Source organism: Cyprinodon variegatus, unplaced genomic scaffold (genome assembly GCF_000732505.1).
Source record: "Cyprinodon variegatus isolate N-32 unplaced genomic scaffold, C_variegatus-1.0 Scaffold2014, whole genome shotgun sequence".
Lineage (NCBI taxonomy): Eukaryota > Metazoa > Chordata > Actinopteri > Cyprinodontiformes > Cyprinodontidae > Cyprinodon > Cyprinodon variegatus.
In genome coordinates this window covers 28,152-38,518 of record NW_015152467.1, presented here as the reverse complement: position 1 = coordinate 38,518, position 10,367 = coordinate 28,152, and the positions used below count along the sequence as shown (strand labels likewise).

The following is a 10,367-nucleotide window of genomic DNA, read 5'->3' as shown; positions in this document are numbered from 1 at the left end:
GGGCCAGATCATGATACTCAGGGGGAACATAAGTAAGGTCAGGAGAGTCCATCTCCCCCCTACCTCTTGGGGATTGAATAGTTGGAGCCGCAGAACGAAGACAGGATTCGTGACAGGAAGTTGACCAGGATTCAATGTGGCGTTCAGCCCAGTTGATGTGGGGGTTATGACGTTCCAACCATTCGAATCCTAGCACCAGGGGGGAACAAGCTGAGGGAAAAACAAAAAATGTTAGCATCTCCCGATGGTTTCCAGAGATCAACAGTTCCAAAGGTTGTGTCTTGATGTAACTTGATGTAGCTTCTTTCCATCGATGGCAGAAACTCGGAAGGGTTTAATTAATGGAACAGTCTCAATTCTTAACTGCTGGACCAGTTCAGAATCTATCAGGTTTCTTTCACAACCAGAATCGATGAATGCTGACAGGGTGAGATTCTGGTTAGCAAAAAACAGAGTAGCTGGTAACAACAAATGAGAAATTTTTTCAGATCTTAGGTGGCCTGTCAGACTCCTCACATCCTCTGACGGGCCCAGGCTTTTAATTTAGCCGGGCAAGAAGCAATAAAATGTCCAGTCTCACCACAGTACAGGCATAGTTTTGCTTTGAATCTTCGCTGCCTTTCTCCAGGAGATAGCCTGGTGTGTCCAATTTGCATGGGTTCGCCCTCCGCTCCTTCAGAGGAAGAAAAATGAGAAATTTTGACAGGAGCTGGGCAAGTCAGATCCTTTGACCTCGGCTTGGAACTGGGTTCTGGGGAACCAGAAAAAACAGAAGCATTATCAAATGCAGGGGTTGAAACAAAAACATTTCGGTCTTTCTGCCTTGAGAGATTTCTAGTCCGAAGTCTGTTATCCAACCTGATAGTCAGACGGATTAAATCCTCCAAACTAGCTGGTTCGTCTAATGTGGCAAGTTCATCTTTAATGTTGTCATTCAGGGCCTTAAAGTAAGCACTCTTAAGTGCGCACTCGTTCCAACCTGAGGCTGCAGCTTTAACCCGGAAGTCAATGGAAAACTCAGCTACTGTTGATTTTCCCTGTTTCAAATTTAGCAGGGCTCGGGAATCAATGGTTTTATCAGAGTCATGGTTGAAAACCTGAGAGAACTCAGAGATGAATTCAGAAAAAGTACATGAAAAACTGGACTCAGAAGATAACCTTGCCTCCGCCCATTCAAGGGCTCGTCCAGTAAGCTGAGAGAGAATGAAAGAAATCTTCTATCATTTGGAAAACTGCCAGGTGAGAGTTCAAAAAACCTAAACGACACTGAAACAAAAATCCTTTACACTCCCTTTGATTACCTGAAAATCTTTCAGGAGGACTCGGACGGAATTCAGGAAATGACGTCACAGACGGTGACCTGAGTGGCGGAAGTGGTTCCGGAACCGGACGGGCTGCAGGCGTAGCGTTAGCATTTGCCATGTAGCCAGCATAATTCTGCAAAACTTGGTTCTGATATTCAAGCTGACGGTTTACCTCACGGAGGGTGTGCGCTTGTCCAAGGATTTGGGTTTCCTGTTCCTCAAGCCTCCTCCGGAGGTGATCTGCTGGGCTTTGTGTTTGGCCGCAGTGTTCTGTCATGATCGGTTTAGAGATAAAACCCACATGCAGAACACCACTGGAGACTTGGTAAAAGATTTAACAGAGTTTATTAAAGGTTTCACACAATGACATGAACTAGACTCGGGTTCTGGTCCGGGCAGGATTCTCAGGCGTCTGCAGAGACGGATAGTTGGTTAGCTTGGTTTGCAGATGAGTTAAATGAGTTTTCAGATGTTTCAGTGGATACCTTGAAGAGGTCCAGGCTTAGTTCTGAGAGAGGGAACCGGTTGGGTCCAGAGACTGTTGGTTCAGCAGAGTGCTTAAGCAGCAGCAGCGTCTAGCTTCTGACTTCCAGAGAAAGACCTTGGTTGGAGTGATTAGCTCTTTCCCTAAGAGTAGCAGGTGGATTCCAGAGTGGGAACTTCAGGTTTGGCTCTCTAGGGCAGGCAGGCAGATTACAGGTTAAGCTCATCCAGAGCTTCTCTCGAGAGATTGGTTTCCTAGGAGCGAGAAGACAGAGGCGGATTAGAATAAGGTTTCTCTAGGAAGACAAAGATTAGTAATTCAAAGGCTCAGGTTCGCTAACCAAACTTGGCTAACACTGCGGCATAGAAGGAAGGTCTGGCAGCTGCTTATAAAGGCCGGTCTCCTGATGAGCTGATGAACGTCAGCTGTGCTGGAGGGCTCCAGCCCAGGAGGATCCACAGCGCACTCTGCTGGAGAAGGTGGAGAATCTCCAGATCCCAACATTAGTACTACTCCTCGGATGCCATAACGCTCCAATTTCTGAATTAGTATTGTTTGATTTATTATGTCAAAAGCTTTTTTTGAGATCAATAAATACATCAACCAGATTTCTTATTGTCTAAGGTGTCAGTGACTTCTTCTATCGATTCAGTGATGGCCATTGCATTAGATCTTTGTGATCTAAATCCATACGGACTTTTGGAAAGCAGTTTACGTTTATTAATGGATGTATCTAATCTTTCCACAAATAATTTCTCCACAACAGGCCTATAATTTGTGAAATTGTGTCTGTCCCCAGATTTATAAAATTAATCTTTGGCAAACTGAAGTGATACATTGCAGATGTAAGACAAAGGCTGAATAATTTCCTCAATTACCTTCTTAATTACTGTCATATCAATGCCATCCCAGTCAGTAGACCTCTAGTTTTTACATTTATTGACAATATCTATAATTTCCCTTTCTCCCATAGCAATGAGAAACATTGAATAAGGATTTCTGCTGATAAATGTTCCATTCAGAGCTCCAGTTGTTGTAGGATCTGGGAATTTTTTATCCCGCAAGTTTAGACAGATTTTATTTGGTCATTTTGTACACACAGGTGTAGACAAAAAGAAATTTAGTTCAGAACAGCTCTCTAGACTATTTCAATTTTTGTGCAGCTGAGCAGCTGTGATGAAAAAATTGTGATGAAAAAAACAGTTTGGCGCCCACTCAAAAAATATTTATTAAAATTATCAACATTGTCAATAATGTCCTCAAATTAGTTATCATTATTTACAAAAAACGGCAGAAATTTCATTTTCTCCAGAAATTTCCTTGATAACATTATTCAATACATTAAAAATCCCTTTATTTTTTGCTATCAAAAAAATTACTGTAATAATCTTATTTATAAATATAAATTAATAAATGAACTGCTGTTCATAGAATACCAGTTAATTTATTCTTATATTTCTTATATCCATTCCCTACCTCCAAAGATCTATGCCTTATGAAATCTCTATATAGTTAGTTCTTCTTTTTTTTTTTTTTCCTGGACATTTGTTTTAATGAGAGAACAATATTGATGGACAGTTTTTATCATTTAATACTTTAAAGATATTCAGAAAATTATCATATGCTATATCGACATTATCTTCTTGCAAAACAGACTCCAGGTTATGTTTCAATAAGTCCGATTTGAAAGATTTGAGTGATTGTTTTGTTCTTACTCTTTTAAACTGTGGATTCATTTTATCCTTATTTTTAATTTAATTTAATTTTTTTCAGTGCTCATCATAGCACTGAAACAAAAGTCACTATTGAATAGAATTTATCTTTATTGTCATTACACTGTCACAAATACAAAGCAACAAAATTAACTCTCAGCATTTAATCCATCCCCTTGGGGAGCAGTGGGCTGCCATTGTACGGCACACAGGGTGGAGTGTGGGGTTAAAGGTCTTGCTCAGGGACCCAGAGTGGCAGTTTGTAGGAGTGAGGCTTGAAATCAGAAACTCCGGGATCCAAGTGCAATGCCCTAACAACAAGGCCACCACTCCCCTCTTATTTTGATATTCAATAGAGATAGACATATGAGTGAGAGAAAGCAAAAATGTGTGTATTAAAGATAACAACTTGGTGTAAGGGTTTGAAAAGACAAACCAGCATAAAAAGGGAAATGTTTTAGGTAAATATTAGTAACTGCTAACTGCCGCTTTGACTTTCGCTTGACTTTGATTTTTTTTTTTTTTTTTTTAGAACAGTAGGACTGTAAGTTTTTATGTGTTTAGGGGGTAGGAGTTAATAAGTTTTCACTTCTTCCTACCCCATTTTGAGCATCATATGTTAATTGAAACAAATATCTGTATTTTTCTCTTCTTTTTTATGCACTTCTTGTTACTGTGCACTATTTTATTTTTTTATATTTGTATCATGTTCAAATAAATCTAATTTCATCTCATCTCATTTCATCTCATGGCGTTAGATTAATGGACTTGTATCTGTATTCACCCTGTTAGGTCTCAGCGCCGCCTTTGCTACAGTTTATCACAATGTTATTTTAAAGAGCCTTGAAACTTTGCAAGGAATAAAAGGAACTGTACTAGGCTGGTATAAATCTTTTTTGTCTGAAAATGTAGGTTGTTCATGTTAATGATTCATCTTCATCAAGCTCGAGAGTTATCTGTGGAGTACTGAAGGGATCAGTTCTATGACCAATTCTCTTTACTATATATATATATGCTCCCAATTAGTAGAATTATTAGATAGCATGGGATTAATTTCCCCTGTTATGCTGATGATACTCTGCTACCTTTATCCATGAATCCCGTTGAAAGTAACATTTAACATAGACTGCAGGCATATCTTGAAGACAAAATCTTTTACTTTTCCAAATCCAAAATTGTGAGGTTATACGGTGCTATTTCTTATAGTTATGTCTATATGTCTATCATACTTTTTAAGTTCTAACTGCATAGAGGAAACAGCAAAAGTATGTTGTTGTTGCTCTGTATATCTGCAATTTGTGTTCTAACACCTTGCTTATATGTAATCACATACACATGACCAGGTTGCTAACTATGAAACTTGAAGTGGAGGACCACAAATAAACTACCCTTTGAAGTTACCTTCTTTCAAGTAGATATTGAGTTTTTGAATAAGATAAGTACCACAAAAGAAAGATATTTTTAAGTCAACCTAGAAGCAATTTTAAAATTACCATAAATGAGTGCTCTGAAAAATAAATGATACATTTACAAATAAAAAATATGTAAAAATTATGGGATTAACAACTGATGGTTGTATAGCTGAAATAAATTAAGAGTGGACGGAGTGGTTAGAAGCTATGCCAGAAAACCTATGTTTTAAGAGTACTTCACATACATTAACCCCACCGAAGTTTTATAGTGCTCACCTGTATCAAACTATTTTGTACACTGGTTTTTGGATTGTGTTTCTTTGAGAAATGCAAGACTTTCATGTTGTCATTTTGAGTGTCTTTATTTTTCATTAAAAAATCAAATAACGCATAGAAATTGGTTTGCTTATTTTCTATAGATTTAGCATGAACGATTTCTTTCTTTTAAAAAAGCTCCAATACACATAAAAAATAATTCAGCTGTTCGACTGTTGTACACACCATGTCAGTCAGATGAGTGCCCTTCATGGATACGGAGAAGGCATTAGAAAGAGGGGAATGGAATAGCCCTTTTGACTCTCATTAGATTCTCTTTGTGCAACATATCCTTATACATATCCATACATGTCCAAATAGTTAGTTTTTCTTTAGGCAAATTTGATTATTTGAATTCTAAATAACAAACAACTCTACTATTCCTGCTGCACCTGGAGAGCATTTTGATCTGCAGTTGGTACAGGCAAAACATATTTTACTTGCAAATCATTTTCAAAGGAGGAACCCTTTCTTGGTGCTGATCTATTTTCTCAAGGGACTTGAAATTTACAGAGTCGTTATATTAGTCAAAACAGCCAAGTTGCTGTTTGCATTCCCCAGCAAATTTTCCTTCAACACGAAAAACCTGCTATGGGGTGTTTGTTAAAGGTCATACGATCTTTAGTAGAGAAACTGTACATTTAAAACTAGAATAAAAATAGTTTTATGGTTAAATTGTTTCTAGATACAGGTTATTTGTTTTTTTCTGTGTTGGCTGCCCTTTGACATCCCACTCCTGTTGAACTTCAATAGGTTTGGTTATTTGATTTTAACAAAAAAACTTTTGACATGTCAACCAATGAGAAGGCAACATTCCAAAAATACAAGAATTTTTCATGTGAAAAAATCCAAGTCCAGGCAAAAATATTTCAAACTACTAAGTACAATTACAGCAAATTAATAGAACCAATTACCAACATAATGATACAATCATTTCACAGTTCAGTGTGGATAGTTATATTGTACTAAAGTTTATAATGAGGAAAAGAGGTGAAATCCATCTTAAATTTAATTTAAAGGTATTTTGGAGGATTTTATTTGATTTTTTAAAAACCCATGCCCTCTCCACTTTAAAAAAAACAATGTGCATGTGACGGCATGCATAAGCCCATTTTTCCTGGTGCATGCTCTGTTTAAAAGTTGCTGTACTCATAGCGCATACAAGGTTACCGTGTCCGAACGTCTGCCCTAACCCCTAAATCCCTCAATCACTATATAGAGCAGGGACTTTATAGTGAGCTCAGTCAACTTACCATTCTGTTACCTGTCACAGAAAATTCCATAATGCTTTGCGAGGAGAGCTCTCCGTGCAAAGCATTCCAGGATATATCTGCCTCTTCTGAGGCCTTTCTTTTCTTCTCATACACTTTGTAGACACTTTTTCTATTACGACCCTTTGCCATTTTCAAAGATTAGAAAGGTGAGCTTTAATGACTGTCCGAAACCATAGCTCATCTGAAAGTGTGCATGCGCAGAAACACATAGCTAACGGAACGGGCATGTAGGACATCCTCACATAAACATATCACCAGAATGATTGACAATTGGGACGACCACTTATTTAGATGGTCCACTAAGAAATAAAAGATGGTCCTCTATAACTTTAAAACAACAAATAGTTCAACTAAACCGGTTAATTTATATAGTGCCAACCAACCTTTAGGCTGAGAGCTACTGAGTCATAGGAAGTGCCACCAATACTGACCTATGAACCGGAAGAATCAGCATTCATCTAAACTGCATTCATTTTCTTCTAGGCTACTTTCACACTGCAGCCTGAAGGGACCCAAATCTGATTTTGGCCCATATGCTGCCTGTATCTGATCTTTTCATGGCTGTCTGAACAACACAGGTCCGATTTTTTCCAATGCAACCCAGGCCATTTGGCTATGTGGTCCTTAATCCGATACTAATCGTATTTTTTCAAATGCAAAACTGTGCCTGAATGGCCAGGTCGCATTCGTCCGACCTGAACGCCATTAATACCCGACAAAGGTCACTATTCTGGGTCTTGCAATGAAGAAGCGGCAAGAAAAACAACATCCATGGCAGACGATAATGCGGAGCGCAGTATTTACGTTTAACCATCTTGCAAAGATTGTGTTTTTATGGTTGGGAAAAATCACTAGATAGGCTCTACCATAGGCACTGCCATCGATGTTTACTATTGTAAATACAGAGCATGTTGGCCTGTGATGTCATTGTGTCCTCTACTGCACATGTGGGACATTTGCGTTGTATGACTGCAGTTAACACAGGAGATAACATACAAGTCACTCATATTTGAAAATAGGAACGGCAACGCAAAAAAAAAAATCACATTTCACAAAATAATGAATTACATGTGAATTACATGTGTTACTCAGTCTGACTGGCCAGGCTAGCAAACACTGAAGAACCTAAGCTTCCAATAGAGCTGCAGTCATTTCTGTCCCTTCTTGTAGACGACTTCATATTCCAGTCTGTTGTTTAGCTGGACACCAGGTATTCATACTCCTCCACGACCTTCACTTCTTCTTATATGGTCATAGTATCCAACTTTTTCCTGTTTCTTCTAAAATTGACAATTATCTACCTTGTGTTTTTTGTATTTTTTATTTAGGTTCAGATGATTTTTTTTTGACACCATATCACAAACTCCTTAATAACTATAGGTTGCTAAGAACAATATGTTATGATACATTTCTCTTAATGTTTGTAATTTATATCCCTTAATTTGTTGAAACATTCTGCATCATGGAACATGCCCATTTCATTGCAAGTCCTTGAAGATATTAAAAACTCTAATTTTCGCTGATCTAACTGCTAATTTTATATTAATTGGTATGGTTTAATGATTAAGACATTAGTCTATGAGTTTAACTCAGAATGTTTTAAGCCATGGTCCAATGATAATGCAAATGCTATCACCATCTGCTAGATAGGGATTGTTTCTCTTTTGTTGCCGAAACATACAACCATGAATAGTAATCACAGTCTTTTTATCTAATCATTATTTATATGTAAGCTCAGTAGCTTTTAGTTTTATTTAGTTCTGTTATTGATTATGTGCTAGTCTTACTTCCTTTTAAAACTAAAAAACTTAAGTCAGTTCAGGGGAAATGCTTAGGTTTCATTTCTCATAAAATGAAACTGATATGTTTGAGCTAGAATTAACATAGTTGGACATAATGTAGAGAATAGGCCTAGATGTGTTCACATAAAGCAGAAATGAAACCTATTTATTTATGTTGTGATAAAACCATCTGAGAAAATTACAGTAGTATTGCTTTTATTAATTCAACAAGGACCGTTTCCCACACAAGAGGAATAGTGCCAGATTGAATTCTTGGATCTAAAATATAGGAAACAATACCTAACCCTAACAAATGCAAAGTGTCTGTAACTGCTTTTGGGGTTATCATATGATGAAAAAATGTATCAGACCACTACTATTAAAATGAATTTATAACTTTTTCCTTTGCTTTGAGCATCTAAAAAACTTTTTTGCACTTGCTTCCTTGACAAACATACCTTTGGTCCCATTCTTATTCAAGGAAGCCTAAACTGACTGTTGGTATAATGATACTGTTAAACGATCTAATACGTATGCCTATAATTTCTTATGAAAGACAAGTATCTCAATGTTGGATGCTCATAAAAGTATCCAATTTGGTTTAGCCTTTTCTACAAAATAGGTCTTTACAATAGGAAACCATAATAATAATGAAAAAGGAAAACATTTTTAGGAACCTTAAAAATGTATTATTAAAAGGATTATGATTCTACAAATCAGAGAGCAAGCAGGATTATCTGCCTAATTTCAAGTAGCTGCATCAGTTGAGTAGGAGGCATACAACTGGTGGTCAAAGGCCCCTCCCACAAGAAGTTCTGTATATATTCACCAAGAAAGGTAGAACTCACCTGTGTAGCAGCAGCAAAATGTTCCTCTTCATATTGTTTCTTGGGGCATTCTTTCTCCCAAAAAGTAAGTTTTTTATTTAATTGAATATTATTTTTATTTTACAAAGAGTGTGGGTTATTCATTAGGTTACACTTATCTTCTGTTTACTATTTTTTTTAGGCTTCTTTTCATTTTATATTGGTTTATAAAAAAGCTCACAGTTAACTGATTTGATTTAAGGTAGAAACTACTACATATTAAAAACTCTATAGATATGAGGTATTTTCTGTTTTTTTTTTTTTTATTCTGTGTTGTAAATTATATTCCTTCTCATGCTGTTACAGCCTTTTTTGTCGTATTAGTATCTAGAAATATTTAAGTAACATTGTTTACTTCATACTTTGTTGACATAAAAGTGGGTATTCTTTTTTGTGTTAAACAGCTGATTCCCTGCAATGCTATGAATGTTCACTGGATGCCTATGGGAAATGCAATGACAAAATAGCAGAATGTCCCTCACAGAAGTCCCAGTGCCTAGCATCAAGAGTTGTCGCATATTACGGTGTGTAACTGTATACTTTTACATTGTTTATGGCCGCTAGTTTGTAACTGACTTAAACGTATGCGTTCTTTGTCATAGGAGAAAATGAGATTCCTCAAATGGAAGTCAAAGCTTGCGCCATGCCTGAAGACTGTATTGAAGGCTCCATTAACCTTGGAAAAATCAAAAGCGTACAAATGACCTCATGCTGCACTACAAAGCTCTGTAACAACAAATTTCCAGGTAATTGAATTCCTAGTGGTTTTTTTTTTATTTTCATACTTTGCTTAAGAGAGTTAAACAAACAAACATGTATTACTTGAGACTTATACGATTTTTAAATGTAGAAGTAGGAATGGATTAAATTAAAATAAAACTAAAGTGAAGGTGAAAGAGAAATTTTTTAAGTTTTAATCCTTTCAAGGAATAAGTATCTTTGTATCTTAGACTATAAATCCACTCCAAATGGCAAAAAGTGCTTCAGCTGCGAGGGAGAGGATTGCACCCAGACTGTTAATTGTCAAGGGGAGGAAAACCACTGCATGAAACTGACAGGTAAGAGGCCAGCATGTTTTATACCATAATTATTTCGATAACATTTTTAACAAAAGTTCCAAACATGTTACTCACATGACAAATTCAAATTGTTTTTTTCAGCAAATGCAGCAGGAGTTAGTGCTACGATGAAGGGCTGTGCCTCCAACCTTATGTGCTCA

General features: G+C 36.9%; 1 protein-coding gene across 1 annotated transcript in view; it reads left to right on the top strand.

Annotated features, from left to right (window-relative positions):
• The first annotated feature begins 9,141 nt into the window (after window positions 1-9,141).
• LOC107105028 (urokinase plasminogen activator surface receptor-like) overlaps window positions 9,142-10,367 on the top strand; it is a 2,821-nt gene continuing 1,595 nt past the window's right edge. Inside the window, exons 1-5 of the mRNA XM_015405145.1 lie at window positions 9,142-9,194; window positions 9,553-9,672; window positions 9,751-9,894; window positions 10,099-10,206; window positions 10,309-10,362. Of these exons, the coding sequence (XP_015260631.1) occupies window positions 9,149-9,194; window positions 9,553-9,672; window positions 9,751-9,894; window positions 10,099-10,206; window positions 10,309-10,362 (472 nt within the window). The 5' untranslated portion in view covers window positions 9,142-9,148. The remainder of the gene's footprint in view (window positions 9,195-9,552; window positions 9,673-9,750; window positions 9,895-10,098; window positions 10,207-10,308; window positions 10,363-10,367) is intronic.